General features: G+C 41.9%; 1 protein-coding gene across 1 annotated transcript; it reads right to left on the bottom strand.

Moving 5' to 3' along the window:
• Positions 1 to 3287: 3287 nt before the first annotated feature.
• Positions 3288 to 17121, bottom strand: plekha2 (pleckstrin homology domain containing A2). Its single transcript, XM_052066912.1, is given in 13 exon segments — positions 3288 to 4996; positions 6141 to 6218; positions 6719 to 6782; positions 7113 to 7183; positions 7270 to 7338; positions 7427 to 7492; positions 7494 to 7557; positions 7559 to 7731; positions 9714 to 9811; positions 9951 to 9999; positions 12058 to 12114; positions 12283 to 12443; positions 16824 to 17121. Coding segments are annotated over 12 exon segments (1368 nt in total). The 5' UTR covers positions 12424 to 12443; positions 16824 to 17121; the 3' UTR covers positions 3288 to 4558.
• Between the last annotated feature and the right edge of the window lie 501 nt (positions 17122 to 17622).

The raw sequence follows: 17622 nt of genomic DNA, 5'->3' as shown, positions 1-17622 counted from the left end.
TGGTCCCATCCGGGCTTCAGCTGACTGGACCCTCTGTTCTCTGTCTGGAGGAAGTGGTGAAGGGGTCCCAGACCTCCTGCACTCAGCGGGTCCGTCTCACACACCTTGAGCTCGGCCACGACTAGGATGTGTGTGTGGCATTGGAGGGCGAGGTCAACTCATTTCTCTGCAAACAATCACATCACACAGGGCCAAATACATTCCACAGCCCCCCACCCCTTGACTGCATCCAGTCTGTGAGGTGGTCTTATGAGGGAAACGCTCAGATTTTTTTTTTTGGGGGGGGGGGGGGTTGGAAGTGCTCCAAGCAGGGCCTGTTCCAGCTGCAGGAAAACCTGTTCCACATTAATATGTCTTTATTGCTGTACACGTTCGGAGACCCTGCCCCACACTGCTTTGCAAGAATGATCTGCTCCTCTTCATGAGACTAATCGCAAAGATGAGTGGTCCACAATGGAGGGAACGCTATTTAAAAAAGTTGTGTAGCAATAATCAAAACCATTGATTTAAAAAAAAATCATCTACACTCTTTCAAACCTTTTACTTGAGGGAGTCAATGTCACCCTAAACTTGCCTATTTCACTCCCACCAAAAATGTAAGATGTTCCATTCAACGTCATGCTCACTGGATTAGTTAGAAATAAAAGGCTATATATTGGTCCCGCTCCCTCCCACACGAGAAATAAATGAAACGACAAAATGTGAGTCGTGATGTCTCCAAAAACAACTGAGGTTTCTGAAAGGGGCAGTTTCGCCAAGAATGATAGGGTGGACAGAAATTTCAGTAACACAGGCAAAATGTTCACTATGGCTATGAAAATAGTACAGTATATACGCCTCAATATTTATCAAATTAATTGTTGTGGACAGTACAAACATGTAAAAATTATTTTGTATCATGTGTATGCTGTAAATTACTTGAGAATACACAGACTGAAGCTCTGTTGTTTCACATAACTTCTCACTGTTTGCTTCAAATCTTCAATTTAGGTTAACGTCAGCATATTTATGCATCGGGATAGAATTTGTGATTCTTTTCGAAGTACATATGAGAAAAAAAGTGTGTGGATATGTATATCCAATACTGTGGAATTGTTTTCCTTTTTTCGTTCACCACTGACAGATGTAAATTAAGAGTAATTCTGAAGACCACAATTTAAAGCTCCGGTGGACATTAACATCTGTAGTCTTGCAGCGCCCTCTTGTGGTTATTCCTTTGTAAGCAACTAAACAGAACCAGAACTGTGGGACGGGGGGACAAGAAATAAGTGACAAAGTCGAAAAGAAACAAACCAACAACAATTTCATCAAACACTTGAAGTGGTTCATGTATTTTCGTCTACAAGTCACAAGGAGCATGCAGTCCCAGTGTGCCAGGAGCATGAGTGTACAATGGAGTAGCTTGAATTTAACATTGATTTAAAAAAAAGCCCAGTGTGGAGAGTCTCGTGCTGCTTATTCATGTAGTAACATTAACATTTGGGGATTCAGAGTGTCTGGCTGCCTCGAGAGACGCTGTCACTCAAAGGCGTTAAAGTGTCAAGTGACCTTTATGTTGTGTGAATGCAAAGGCAAGTGGTTCAACCTCAAACGCTGAGGGGGTCCTTTCTTATGGTGTGATACTTTTATTATTTCAAAGGAATAATAGTTAATTGTTCAAATGACGATTCTCGTATCTTGTTGAAACAAACTTCAACAATCCAATTCACTTCATCCCTGTTACTGCCTTCAGATCTCTCAGCATACCTTGGGGAGGTCTGTCTTTACCAGACTGAAAACTCATTTTAACACAGCTGACATTTCAGAGGCACTCGAGGCATTAACCAGCACGATTTAAACTGTTCTACCGAGACATTTAATGTCCAGCAGCCCTGTGGACATTGACGAGGACATGGTCAGAGGTCAGGACACAGTTTTAGGCTCTTTACCTAATGGAGCGTTGTGCTGGACGTGTGAAACACCTCACATATCACAAGTGTCGGGCCTTAGTTGGACACATGCACACGCTTTTCTTTGTGTCATCACCATGTGCATGTCTGAGGCGACAGGGTGAAAGGGCAAACAAGTTGGCCTCGGCACGATTGTCCTGAGGCAGAAAAAGTTCAACCTAAATATGAATGTGTTGCCTTGCGATATATTTCCAAATAGTCCGTACACCTACAGAGTTCATTGATGCCCAATAGCAAGAGAATTTTTTCTCCCAGAATAAATCTTGGATCCTAATGCACTTCATATTGCGACTTAAAAAACTGACCAACACCACAAAGACATCCGAACTTGAAACCCGAACAGCAAATTCTTAACATTGCCGAGAAAAATTACTTTATACAGTATTTACCCAATTAAACTGTTTAAAATGAAATTATAATGAAGAAAAAAATGTACTGGATACCTATTTTTGGCTAAGTGTGTATATTTGCATTGTATGCTATACTTTTTGTGATGACAACGGGGCAACAAAGCCATCAACTCACTGAACTCGGTAAAAAGGCAACTGAGTGAAAGCACACTGTACAGTGGAATTTCTGCCACTTTCTTGCAAGAACTCTTGTGACCTTAATTTAATAACCCATTATGTCTTTGTTTTTACACTAATGTAACATTTGTGGTCCAAATCCCACTGGCATATTTACAGGTACATTATGCATCTGCATCTCTTGACGCCACAATAATTTTGTTGACTTGACTGTGGTAGCAATTCCATCTATGGCCTCCCTGTGTGGAGTTTGTATGTGGCCTGTGTGGGTTTTCTCCGGGTACTCCGGTTTCCTCCCACATTCCAAAAATATGTATGGCAGGCTGATTGAACACTAACTTGTCACTAGGTGTGAGTGTGGGCGTGCGTGGTTGTTCGTCTCTTGTGTGCCCTGCGATTGGCTGGCAACCGATTTAGGGTGTCCCCCGCCTACTGCCCGAGGTCAGCTGGGATAGGCTCCAGCAACCCCCGCCACCCTAGTGAGGTTAAAGCGGTTCTGAAGATGAATGAATGACTGGTAGCCTACAGTAATGAGGGAAGGCCGCAAGATGGCGTCTTGATCCAATGGAAGATTCTGCCAAACATATAACATGAAGCCAATTCAACGACATTTGAGTTTTCGACACAACAGCTGTCAAAAGTTGATCCGTTTGTAGCAAGTCGTATTTTTTCTTGAAAAACAGCCGCGAAAAGGGCCGGAAAAAAACCCCACAAAACCTAAATTGGCAAAACATCTGGTGACATCTATTGGACATAGTGATGTACTGCATGCATATGCCCCCAACTCCGTCGAATAACGTACAGTACTGTCTAAGACAAATATAAAATAAAAATTTATTATCAAGAATGAAAACCAACAGTATGTGCAGGCGAACGAGTTAACAAAGCATTCAGGCATGAGCAGAAGCCTCAGGTGTTACAACACAAACTATTTGAGACATCCGTGAGGAAGTTGTGAAAGTGGTGAAGCATATAAAAAAGGTAGCAAACAACCTAAGTGCAAAATTGCTAATAAATTAGAAGTGGCATCGTTGACATCCTCATAATGTTGCACGCAGGGGGAAATCACATTTAGAATCCTCGAAACCTGCTCACCAGGTTTTCATTCTTCATCAAGTACCATGTTGAGTGATTGTATTATTTATTATGGCGTCATCACTTCCCGTGTAACAAGCGCTGATGGTTCAATCTACATGGTTGTGTTGAGTTTGAGGTTGACGGAACACTTTCACTTGTCTCGTTTGTGGCCAGGAAATGCTTGTTGAATGTTGAAGGCTGCTGTGCCTCATGTCTCTCGTGGAAAGAATGTTAAAAGAGAAGACATATGAACTATCAAAATACACACGCTTGAGAATCTCTAGATTTTTTTTTGTACCGACAAGGTTAAATTGAGTGCAAAGGGTTAAATACATGTGCCATCGTTGCTAGCCCTGCAGGAACAATCATAATTCAAGTTTTTAGCAGAAGCTGCATGAAAAAAATATCATGTTTAACAGCCCTTTTACAATTCAACACTACTGTTCCTCTTGCTACCCACATTATCTGTAACACATCGACATGACCAGCTGTGGGCCCCCATCAATGGTCATGTCATCAACACCGGCTCACCTTGTTAGTAAGGAATACAACAACATACCTGTCAACATGAACGTTTTCCCCGTATTTTCTACGTTTTTTTAAAAATCATTTCAAATCATGTACGGCGTATTACAACTTTTATACAGGGACCCCACCCCCAAAAAAAACAAAAAACAACAACATCTGTGAACTGATCTCACAAGACCATTTTGGCTCAAATCCAGATCATCTCACCTACTGGTAGCCAACGACAATGTCGATCGCTACTATTGTTATGGCAAACCAGCAAAAGTAATCCTCAATCGTATATTTTTTTTTCATCGCCGCGTACGGTCGGATTGATAAAGCATGATGTGCGCATGCGCGGTAAGCCGTGGCACGGGTTTTTGTGGCTTTGTAAGGGGAATCGTAATCATTTATAAGGCAGGTATTAGCCGAGGTTGACAGGTATGCAACAATGACCAGTCACGTGCATGTAACAAGAACCACATAGAACCACAGAACCTAAACATCAGTGGTGCGGATGCTGTCATCATCCAGGTTAAAGGGGAACATGCAGCCTGTGTGAGACTGAGGATGCGAACGATGCCTCCGACGGCCGAACGCCACATCTCCAGAAGCCGTGAGGATGCCCATTCCACTACTGGGCATGCTGGGGCACGGGGCTAGAGTTGAGAGAGAGTTGGAGGAGGAGGATGTGGAGGAAGAGTTGGGGGAGGAGGAGAGTGAGGCCAATGTGGGTACGGTGCTAAAAGCGCTGTCATTGTCCTCCGCATCCAAGATGGAGGCTTCATTCGCAGGGAGAGGTGTCCACGGCTGCCAGCCCGGTGCCACGGAGCACGACTTGACGAGAGTTGGCCGCTGCTCGGCGACTCGGTGACTTCGATTTGCGGAAGGATTGTGACTCCGATAGAGAGATGAAGCTCTTTTAAACGAAAATCCCTATAACGAACAAATGACACAAAAGCCACATCACTACGGCTCGTAGAAGCTTTTGATTTGAACACGAGAATGATAGACCCAGAGCACAGACCTTCCCCACTAATAAACTGCGAGCCAATGAAAAAAAAAGAGGTATTTGTTTGTCTGACCACAATGTGGTTCACACCCGTTTTTGCAATCATTGCATGAGCACTGACAAGAACGAGGCAAAATATGGCAATGAATGGCTTTCATTGTGAGGCCACACCTAAACACACAAACCTCTGTCCTGCTGAGTGTCAGTCAACTCCTTGTGCAACAAATCTTGTTCTCAAAAGCCAATTTACAAGTGGGCTGGAGCCTATCACATCCTGAACAGGTTCCAAGCCAATCGGAGGAAATTTCACATAAAGGAAACAGACAACCAAACACAATTTACACCTGCGGACAACTTGGGAGTTTTTATCTAATGTAATTTACATGTCTTTGGGATGTGGGTGGAAGCCAAGAGTAATGGGGGGGGGGGGGGGGGGGGAACCCCTGCAAGCCAGAACATGAAAAGTCCATACAGGAAGGCCTGAGCCGAGATCGGAAACTGAGCCCTCTCGCCTGTGATGAACCACTGCCGTGCCCCAAGCTTGCAAACTAACTTGCAAAACCTGAAATGTGATACGTGGAGGATGCTGTAAGATATCTGTAGTTGGCCTCTTTGATTTTGAGGTAAGGGCAGCACTTGCATCGATTGACCTTTTTCATGCAAATTTGCAGCAAACGTATCTATTTATTTTGCAGCTTTTTCACCACGTTTCGCAGAAAATCGTTTCATCTTTCTATTGAAAAAGAAAAAAAACCCAGGCACATTTCAATCGAAACAATGACCTTACATCTTGTGCTTAGCAGAGGTAAAAATAAGCATGACAAATTTGACCTAGATATCAATCAGAATGTGAACACATTGAAAGTATTTTTCTAAATTACATTTAAATTGCAGCCAAATTTTACATGTCCACAGCAAATTTCAATCAAATCACATGAATGTTTCAGACAGATTTTCCACGTATGATAAATGTCAGGGGAAATTAAAGAATATCTTTCCATGGGAAAGAAAGACAGCCTCCTTAGAAGAGAAAATTGTTTTCAGTGTTGAGAAGAAAGACAGCGTTACCTTGACAGGGCCTCTGAAATCCTGAATCTTCATCTCTATGTCCCTGATCCAGCCATGCATATCCTCTGGAGAGTCTGTCTATGAACAGAAGAGGCCACACATCAAATGATTTACAAACACGTAACGTGGATATTACCCTCTTGACATTGTGCATACTGAGTCTTTAACTCAAATTTTGGAAAAAATAAAAAAAGCCTTGCGTTTAAGTCATTTGTTATGAATGTTAAGTATGCATTCTTCCATTCAGTTTACTGAACACTATCTGTCATGCTTCCTTTTTTTCTAACAGAAAAACAAATGTGCTTACGCTTGCCATTTCTCTCAGCTGTCCTCCCATGGGAAGGAATCAACAGGATGTTTTTGTTGTTATGGTAACAGATGGCGGTGGTTAAACAATCTTTTTGCGCTTCACTTCAGCAGCGCGGCGTTTCAAGAAAACATTTCGAAAACGCGCAAACACCTGCTGACTTCTTCACAAAATGACTTCCCGAGTGGCAGAACTGTAATTATGTGCAATCAGCCTATTATGCAGCCATCCCATAAAGCTTGTGTGGCACAGTATGAGAACAGAAGTTTACCTGTATGTAGAAGGTTCGGGATCCGGTGATGATCTCAAATAGATTGTCACGCTGCAGGAGGTCACTTATGGAAATAAAGTTGTTGCACCACATCAGTCTTATTTGTAGAGGCAGTTAGGTCCAAAACTACTTGGTAAAAGCTTTGGCAAAAAGCAATTCCTAACAGAGTGTTTTTAGGGTCGAGGTCAAAAGTTTTTGGAATAGATCAGTACTCTTAGTCCGCTGCGGCATGTTAAAAACGATGACAAAAAGTGTGTTTATGTTCCAAACACTTGACAAGATGACAGAGAGCGTTATCTGGCTGAGCACATAATGCGTGCGTTTATAATCAATTACAAGCACATGAGGAGGAGTGGGAGAGTGCAAGTTGGACTCTGCGGTCACACTGACTCACCCTGATTTGACGAGGCATTCGTGAACTTTCTGAATGTCCCGGAGGGGAATGGCTCGCAGAGGCTCTTTGTCCTGATACACACGCACACGCAACAGAGGTAAGCGGACGGAGCGCGACGCAGATAAAGATCCGCGAGGGACAGCGCGCGTTCCCTTACCATCTCAGACTTGTAGTAACTGACCGCGTTGTTATCAAGGGTAAAAAAGCGCCTCTTCCAGCTTTTTCTCTGAAACCCACGCCGCAGGACATGATGTCAGTTCCTCATGCGGCGCCTCCATTAAAACACACTTTGCAAGTAGGTGAGGTGTACTCACAACGTTGCCTTGTTTGACACAGTAACCGAACCTCAGCACATTAGGCTTGACGCTCTCATTCTGCAAACATGACACTCGCTTTATTATCACAACCGAGTGTCGTCAAAACATCGTCTGCATACATGTTTTTGATCACGACGGCACGAGTTGTAGTTTTGGGGGCGTGCGCTTACCAGGATGGGCGTGTGCACCACCACGCCTCCGTGGATCTCCGTCTTATATGCTTGCTGTTTCCCCCCTCCGTAAGAGTCACTCGTAACGGTGGCCACATCAGATCTTGGAGGTGCGGGACCAGACTTGGGAACCTAAGTAGCAAACAAAAACTATGGTGTCACTTGCACAGGCACAAACACTCACACACAGCGAGTACTGTACATATGACCGTGATGCATGAGCCACAATATTAAGTACACTTTGCCCAATCTGCAGTCGGAAAGAGACTTGGAAACCGAGTCGTGAGCAAGGTTTAATAATCCGACAACCAGCTGTTGACGTGGCAGAGCTTTTAAAGCGGCTGGTAACGAGGCGGGGTTTCATGAGGTAAAGCCTTTCTATGCTTGTCTTACTTTTCTACTTATATGAAAGCTAATCACGTAAAAATGCTACTTCAAATATTGCCTAAACGTTTCATAAAGTGCTGGTGAGAGTTTGGCCCCGGAATTGATTCTCTTCGAGAATTTCCCTCCAGGCACCACACATAACTGTAAATGAAATGAAAATGTTTTGGTAACCTCAATTCACTAAATGAAAGAAGCAAAGCTTTTTTTAAAAACAACTGTACCAAACCACAAATAAACAATTGGTTAAATTAATGTCTGTATATTATCTTGTGAGGGAAGAATGTACAGTATGTTACAGTGTAACTCCGGCATTGCACCACATTGGATTGTGCTGCTTTTCTGTCACGTTAAACAATCATTAACAGGGGGTTAGCTTTAAAAAAAAAAAAAAAAAAAAAAGGACCCACAAGCGAGAGATGTATCCTCTCAAAGGTCGCATTCTTACAAATAATTACTGCTAAACACAAATGATGAAATGCGATTTCTGGGCCTTATTGTTGGTGTCTCAGGATGTGGCTCGAAACGAGCGTTCAGAGTGCTCGTAGATGTACAGAAAATTGGCAGGGCAATAGAAAAACATTCAGCGTGTGGAAGTTGAAACGCCTTTTTAATGGCAGAGCTATTACACAAACGGCCAAACTGGTTTGAGGTGATTGAACTGGCAACTCACACAACTACTCGAGGAAGAATGAATAGCAGACAATATGCTGTTAAGGACAATACTATCATCTGATAATTCGGCACAGGGAGCTGAAGCCGTGTCCTTATAAGGAAATTTGGCGACATTTCTTTCTGAAAATAAAAAATAAATAATGAATTGAGTATCCTTAAAGAAAAGCATTCCGCAGCAAAACTATCATTGTAGTTTTAGAGGTTTTGCGCCTCGGCCATTGACATGAACTTCATTTCTTGCTTTAACGATGAAACTAGAAAGCATGACATAATACTATATAATCTATTCGAAGAAATCTGTAATTACTAGGGCAAAGGAAAATCAGTGTAAGCAAGGTTGGTTAAAAATTTAGACTGGTAATCAACGACGTTTAAAACGGAACAAATTCCTCAAGTCTGAAGATGATCACTGGAAAATAGTGCCAAACTCTTAAAAGAAAAAACTAAAGCCGGCGTCAAACTACACGAAGGTAGTTCGATTTTGAACCGACCAGACAAATGTCGTGTCTTGTAGCTGATTTTGAGTGTCTTGACTCGTTGTAGCTCGCGTAGTGTGACATACTCATCGATTGACCATAGTTTGGCACGTCGGAATTTTTGTTCGTCTTGTTGCATAGTGTGACGTCTCCTCAGTTGTCCTTCAACTCGTTTTTCGACATTGACCAATAGGAAGACGGTGCCCTCCTACTTATGACGAGAGACTGGATACGGCGCGCAATCAAAATGTTATGTACACTATTCAAAAAGTGACTTGCACAAAAGGAGAAATATCGCAAAGTATACCAAGCGTCTCAACTCATGCTACATTTGCGAACTGAAAAGCTAGTAACTGAATCTTGACGGAAGCACGCAACCGATTGGGCAGCGCTTGGTTGGGGACGGACTTATCGAGTGACAGCTCGCCCGGTCCAAGACACACGACAATATTTATTTGTTCGTCTGACAGTGACCGTCATGAACAACAACAAAAAAAGGTGTGTAGTTTGACACGGCCATAAACAACAACAAAAAAAGCTGAGGCCATAAAGTGATGTTTTGGTGTGTGCTACACTCACCGTAATCTTGCTGGCTTGGTTGAGAGCAGTGACCCAGTCCCTCATATCTGTCACGTCATTGGCTTGGAGGAAGTACCTTCGGGATACTGCATTGATGACTGTGGGGAAGATTTTTTTTTTTTCAATAGCTGTTCCAGGCCCCTCCTATAATTACTGCTTTATCTCAGTTTAGCAAATGTATAAATAATGTTTTTTTACAGTGTGTGACTATGACTCAGTGTTTCTCTGAGTACTCACCAAAGCAGAACTCTGTCTTCGGCTTCTGCTTCCCTGTAGTTTCATTTACCTGACAGAAAAGCAGACTGAATGTCAAGCATGCGTTATTTTGTTTTGGAGAATATAGCTTCAATGGAAGCAACGCTCCGTAAAAGCACAGCGTACACCCATAGTCACATATTGTGTAGCATAATGTACACAATATTTTGGTTTACTCTGTAATGTGATCCGTGTGATGAATGAAAAGCAAGTAAAAACAAGATTGAGATGAAGGAAGCAAAGTTGCACTACATTTGAGGTTTCAACACGGTGCTCTATAATCACAGATCGCAACAGCACTTCCCCTGAGAGAAAATATCAATTATTCAACTTTGACCCTTATCATATTCACTTATGAACTCAGAATTATGCCAATGTATTTAAATCTGTTCACCAAAAGCAGAACAGTTGACATTCGGCCCGTTATTTTACAGTTTCAAAAAGTGGAATAAGTGATTCCGGAGTTCACATCTCTTGACTGTGACTGTCCAGAGAGAAGCTGTCAACGCAGAGACCAGATGTGATTATCGCTGCTCAAGTCAAACATCTGGAATTCGTCAGCAACTCTGCTGAGGCTCAACTCTGCATGTGACCATTAGCTTCAGCTGCAGATAGATCGGCCTGTTTCTGATCATGTGGTACCGCACGAAGGAAAAAAGCGTCACAAACATTCTGTTGTTACAAAGAGAATGGACACTGTCGGTGAGGTATGAACTTAAACATGAAGCTTGAAAAAAAAAACGTTTTGAGACAGCTTGTGGGGAGTGTGGAGGTTGATCAACAGCAGTTGTATCAAGTAATATCGATTGATCAACGATGGGGACAAATTACAATCACTTGTTGCTTGAGAGGCTGTCTTTAGATGTTCCCGAGCAGAATTATGATTCTTGGAGTTGTACCATAGTCGAAGGCTACGTGGTTTTAATTCAAGCTCCCGTATATGTCATGTAGTTCTGCTAATCACAAATCTATATTTGTTCAGCAATCGATGCAAATGTCCTACACTGACAGGCAGAAAAAAAATGCTCCTTCATTAGAGGGCCGAAGGGACAATAAACCGTTGTATCCAGCTGTTGCCATTCATACAAAATAAGTCATGGCTAGCTGCAAATGTATCAGCTTTGTGTTCAATTGAACAAGATCAGATTTCACCCTAAGTAAGTCAATTTGTGGGGAAACTGAGACGAGATTAGAATTTTTTTTTGATAATATGTCGAGAGAGTTTTCTTCTGTAAAGTGGGTGCCTTGGCTCCATTTAGTTTGAGAAAGCCAAAAAGTGTAAAAATCAATTGAACACAATAAACCAAATTCTTCATCCACAAACTGACTTATGGGCGACTATCAACGGCTCTTTAACCTTTTGCCATAGTACAAGGAGATACTATTTTGGCACATGTGGAACTCTCAGTTATTGTTCCAAATGCACAGTCAACAACATTTAATCCAGTGTATCCCACTGGTGTACAGTTATAGTGAGTGTTTGTTTGACACCATCAAAACAGGTGTAGACTAAGCATTATTTTAGGGAATCAACAAATGATTTGTTTAATAATCGATTAATCTCGCAATTTTCTGGTCGATTAATCGATAATAAAACTCATTTTATTTCCATTCCTAGAGTCAAACACATGAGAGTATTTCAAACTGACAGTGCAGAAAATTCAACAAATTCTGATTCAGTAACTGTTTTTGTCATGTAAGAAAATAGACAAGAAAGTTTATCATTGTTTTCCAAAGTAAAACAAACGCTCGATGTTGACTCAACAGAAAGATAAGAAATCTGCTTTCAAGAAGGACGACATAAATCTGAAAATATTTACTGTCGCGAGGCTGACATTCTGAGGATTTGGACAATGAGGTCTCCAAAAGATTAGTTGATTAGCAAAATAATTCATTTGATAATCGAGTAGTTATCAATGACCAAATTAACTGTTGCAACTCAACATTATCTTTGTAAAGGCAGAATGTTTGTTACCACGACTTTATTGGATCTGGTTACATTGTGTGCAAGTGTACCTCGTTTCGTGACTACTGAGTGTTTTTCAAATTCCAACAGTGGAAGTAAGTGAAAGCTAATGTAGAGGGTTACCTTGGAGATATATGTTAGTCTCAGGCTGCCAACAAAGCTTGCTCCACTGGGCAGGTTCTGCATGACAAACACACACACACACATGCATGCACGCACAAATGCACACGTGCACACACACACAGACACATCATAGGATCACAGTCCAAGGTTACCCGGGCTCATATTGGTCATTTCCTTTTGCTATTTGTCCAAGTGTGTTGTGTCATACAGTGATGCACAAATCACCTGAGGGTTGTCCATGTACCACAGCAAAGCATTCCCCTGAGTGTCCAGGATGAAGTAACGCCTCTGGAAGCGGCAACTGTTTTCTTTCTCTTCGATATCCAGGAAGCCACACACACGGTTCAGACGGTCGACGTACGGCATGCTGCTGCTATCACATATCACTGAGACACACACACACACACACACACACACGCACACACACACACACACACACACACACACAGCAGACACACACACACACACGCGATTGGGATTCATGGAAAGAAGAGCTGAGGGGGATGCACGTACAATCAAAGTAGCCCTGTGTTTCTTGCACGTACACGCCCAGGAAGCGAGAGAGTGAGCATCTCACACTCAGCAGTTTTTCATGTGACGTGCTTGAGGCTGAGCGGCAGCTAAAGGCTGAGGCGAAGCTGAGGCCCTCCACCAAAGCCAAAAATTACAGACTGCACTCAAGATCTGCACACATTCCCCCTGGCCAGACACCAGGCTGGTGGTGGTGGTGGTGGCGTGGGTGGGTGCACATAGATCGTAAAATATATTCATTAAGAAGATGCCATGTGTGTGAATCAGCGAGTCATTCACCTCAGAGATTTTCGTATGCGCAAGATGTTATCCAGTCAACGTCATGCGCACACACACAGAGCCAACACACAGGCAGTTTAATAATGTTGTCATCCTATTTATAGGGGAAGTCAAATTTTAAAAATCTTGACAAGAATATGTTCTATGCGCCTTCATTCGTGTCAACACATTTTTTCAGATTAATATTGTGTTTTACGAAATACGAACTAAACGGCACAACCGACCACTTTTGACCCTTCTCAAGGGGCGGCCATTTTGCCACTTGCTGTTGATTGATAATGACATCACAGGGCCGAAGGGCTCAGCTTATGAATGTCACATGGCCAAACCCAGAAAACAGGTGAGCCGTGATGGACGTTACCTGAGCCCTTGAGCACTGTGATGTCTCTTTCAATCGACAGCAAGTGGCAAAATGGCCGCCCCCAGAGATGGATAAAAACGGTTGGATTTTGTCGCTTGGTTCATATTCCACAAACAAAATATTAATAAGAATGCCGTGTTTAGACTAGTGGGGCTGCATGCATGTTTTTGCAAAGAAAACATTTTGACTTGACTTCCCCTTTAAGTTCCTGCGTGATGTCCAATGCTCTCTCAGGATCGCTGGAGACTGAATGAAAAATGATACAGCGACACTTTGCACCCGATCAGATGCAATACATAAGAGGGACAAAATTGACAAAATAGTACCAAGAATGTCAGTGTCATGCAACATCTTAAAGTATCCCACGAAGCATTATCATGTCTGTTAAGACTGACTTAGAATGCAGCTGTTGTCCAGTATGTAATTAAATTGTGCAAGCAAGTGTGCCTAATGTTGCGGTCAATGGGTGCATGAGACACACAATCAGGAATAAATGGAGCTCCAAAACAAACAGTGGAGCCTTCAAACCGGTTAGAAGACACCAATTATCTACATTGCCGCTAAAATGCTGACAAGTAATAATCATCATGGCCAAGTGGAACTCGTGTATGAATAGCTTTGAAACCATGAATATGCTACCTCAGTGCTTCTCAGATGACACCCAAAATACGGATGATGGCTAAAAGCCTTGGAGAAAAACACACAGCCCAAAAAGGAAAATGGCATTGCAGTAGTCTCACGTGCACGCATGCACGCACACACACACACACACACACACACATATTGACACACATGCCACACAAATGCACATGAGATTTTAGGATCATGTAACATCTGGTCCAACCATTAAGGGAAGGAACGATTAAGAGATGGTGCACACATATATTTCATCTAAACAGTGATAATAGCCCCAAACATCTGGGTTTTTTCAGGACTTGTTCAACCTCTTCTTTTTATTTTATGAGACTACTTAGTGACTGGAAGCATATGTAACCTCATCAAAGTCTGGCACAAATCAGAACAACGACAGGAAGGCCCCAAAGTGATGCAATGGAGGCAGAGATTCTTTGAAAAATGCACACTATTTGGACTTCAGTGAAGACTGCATTTTTTTTTTTCAGCTAAATTCCTCTACTTTTAATGGAGTAATTGCTCATGCACTGGGACTGGGCAATTATGGGAAAAATAATAATCATGATTCTTTTCAGTGATATTGAAATGACGATTAATAAAACACTGTATTTTCAGGACCGATGAAATTACCGAACACACCACAGTGGAACAATGAAAATGGACCGAGTTCACCTTCATACTGAATATTGATCAACCATTTGTGGTTGGGCGTGCACACGTATGAAAGAGGTGCGGAGATAGAAGGAGGCAAATGCGCCAAATGTGCCTCGTGGTGCACGGCTGTGTAAGAAGCAATTACAAATGAAATACCTCGTATTGCAGGTTACATTTAGTAAAGAGTAATGACAAGGGGTTAATTGATACAGTGTCGTATTTGAGTGAATATTCAAGTAAAGTTTGTGTTTTCAAACAATATGTGATTCAAATAAAATTCATTTTCATCATAATTGGAAGATGCAATGGCATTATCAAGTATTGGTACTCAGTATCAGCAAGGACTCCAATGTGAAAAAAGATGGCACTTTAGTGTCAATAGGAAGGTGGAGCTCATGTGAGTTAGGGCCGTCAATAGCACAATATTTTTAGAATCGATTACATTGGTCAAAAGCAAATGTGAATCTTTTTTGACGCTGATTTCAAAAGCGCATTTACTTTTTTCCCTAGGACATCAGGTATCTGAGATATTTTCTTTTTTGTGGTTTTTAAGTTTGACCCATAAAAGCTTCTGTAAGATGGATTTTACCATGCATTATTATTTATATCTATGACATTTCGGGGAAAAAAATCCACTTGTTGCTGTATTTAACCCTTAATTCATAAATATTAGAGAATATTTTACAGATTTATATTACCGGTATTGCATTATTATTATTATTAGTAGTAGTAGTAGTAGTAGTAGTAGTAGAAGTAGTCGTCGTATGAAAACGTAATCTGTTCTAAAAAAAACAGACAAACAAACAAAAAAAAAACAAGGGCAGATTTGTAATCAGTGCAAAAAATTAATGTGGAAAAGTTTACTTGCAGCCACCAAGTTTACTTGGTGGCCAGCGTTATTCGTATACTGTAGTCCTAATCAGATACAATTCTATCTTGCATTAAAGTGTATTATAAAACCATTTTCCCTCAACTACTGTTTCTTCATCTTTTTCTTTTGGCCATAAACCAGAAGTGTCAGTCAGATCACCTAGGGAATGGAAATTGAGGCAATGTAGAATGGATTGGTTTTCTTTTGTTACCTGTAAAGGGGCAGTCAAGTTGAAATTTTTTTCTTATATCTTCTTTACACCCCAATATTGTGCTTGTGGAATAGGAGCTAAACAGCAGAATCTAACAATTTTCATGCATCTCAGGGGGCAGCCATTTTGACACCTGCCCTTGACTGAAAATGACAACACAGTAGCTCAAGGCTCAGGTAACGAGCATTCACGAGTCATCTTTTGAATGTCACATGTCCAAACTCATAAAACAGGTGAGGCGTGATTGTTTAGTGCCCTGCACTACTGTGATGTCATTTTTAATTGATGGCAAAATGGCTGCCCCTTGGAATGGATAAAAATGGGTAGATTTTGCTGCTTAACTACTCTTCCACAAGCACATATTGGGGTGTATAGAAGATATAAGAAAAAAAAATTTCAACTTGACTTCCCCTTTCCAGGTAACAAAAGAAAACCAATCCATTTTACCGCTTAATTCATATTTCACAAATGCAATATTAATGTGAATGGCATGTTTAAACTAGTGGGGGCGGATCGAAGACATTATTGCGAAGAAAAACGTCGACTTTCCCTTTAAGCATGAAGCATGCTATTTAAATGAAGTATTGATTAGTTGATAGTGTTAAGTTATACAATGTGTGAAAATCCCTAAAAGGGTTTGCTGCAGTAAACGGCCAGTTGGTCTTCCACGCCAAACTCTTGCAATCATTCTTTGATGGACTTGTTATGTGCACTGGGGCACTGGAACAAAAAAGGGCCTTCCCAGAAATTGATCCCATGGAGCTCTAAGTTTAAATTTGTCTCAAACGTTTGGTAAAATGAAGCGTTAACAGTACTGGAACGAACCCAAATTGGGATTGACGAATTTATTGATAAACATAATCACTATCCATAACGTCAGATGACAGCCATCAAGTTTACACCCCCCCCCCCCACCCACCAACTTTTATGTGCGAACCTTGATTTCCCATGAAGCATTAGGTACAATGTCACAAAGTATTGATAAAACATGTGGGGTACTAACAGGAAGTACAAATTGGGTCATATTGGCGCGTGCATGCACAACGTGACGATGATGATGAGTGTCAGGATGATGGTGATGATGGTGATGATGATTGTGGCGCTGGTGATTACGATGAAAACTTTTAGCGCAGACTTTATTCAGCGACACCTGATATGCTTGTGTCGACCAACGTTTAACACACACACACACGCACGCAAGCACAAGTATCACAGCGTGGACTCACCCGCTTCGCAGAGTCTTGTCCCAACACAACCAGCTTCCAGGACCGCTAGGAAGAACACTTGTGACAGCAGTTGACCAACATGGCGGAAGCCAACCAGTTTCAGAAACAACTTTTTTGAAGTCCAGCTCGCACCAGAAGACCCTGCCCGCCTTGCTTATTTATTCGTGTGATCGGATAACACAAAAGTCCTGTTCTTGTTCGTCTTTCCGGGTTGAACGTTCGTTATTAGAATAAAACCAGCCCCGGATGTGATCCCCGCCTCCTCCTCCTCCTCCTTTGCACTGTTCATATGAGGAACTACCAGACACCACTTAACTAAATGGTGCGTTCTTTAACCCCAACCCTGCATTTCAACGGGATAATCCGTGTAACCGCAGTCTGTCGTCATTTTTTTTAGCTAACCGTGTGTGCGGAATGTGCGCGCTCGTTTTGTTATCTGTTGTTGACGCTGCCCAAGTAGGTCAAGCACAAACACACTTCAGCGTTTTCCCGACCTTGAGTATTTTACGTAAAAAAAATCTGCCGGCACCTAACTGAATGCAAATGTCACAAATGGTGGTTACATTAAGGATGTACCTTCTGCCATCTAGTGGAAGACCATTTAGTTGTTCTGCCTGTCACTATACGTAGATGGCAAAAAAAACAGATGAACAAATACGGAAGAGGATTAGGGCCAAGGAAGAAAGAAAAAATAAGGTTGGCAAGATTCTCACTTTAATCTCAGAATTCTGAGATTCTGAGAAAACTCCACACAGGGAGGCTGGAGCTGGAATCGAACCCGGTACCTCTGCACTGTGAA

Source organism: Hippocampus zosterae, chromosome 6 (assembly GCF_025434085.1).
Source record: "Hippocampus zosterae strain Florida chromosome 6, ASM2543408v3, whole genome shotgun sequence".
NCBI classification, from domain to species: Eukaryota; Metazoa; Chordata; class Actinopteri; order Syngnathiformes; family Syngnathidae; genus Hippocampus; species Hippocampus zosterae.
The sequence above is the reverse complement of the archived record's forward strand: the minus strand, read 5'-3'. Positions and strand labels throughout refer to the sequence as shown.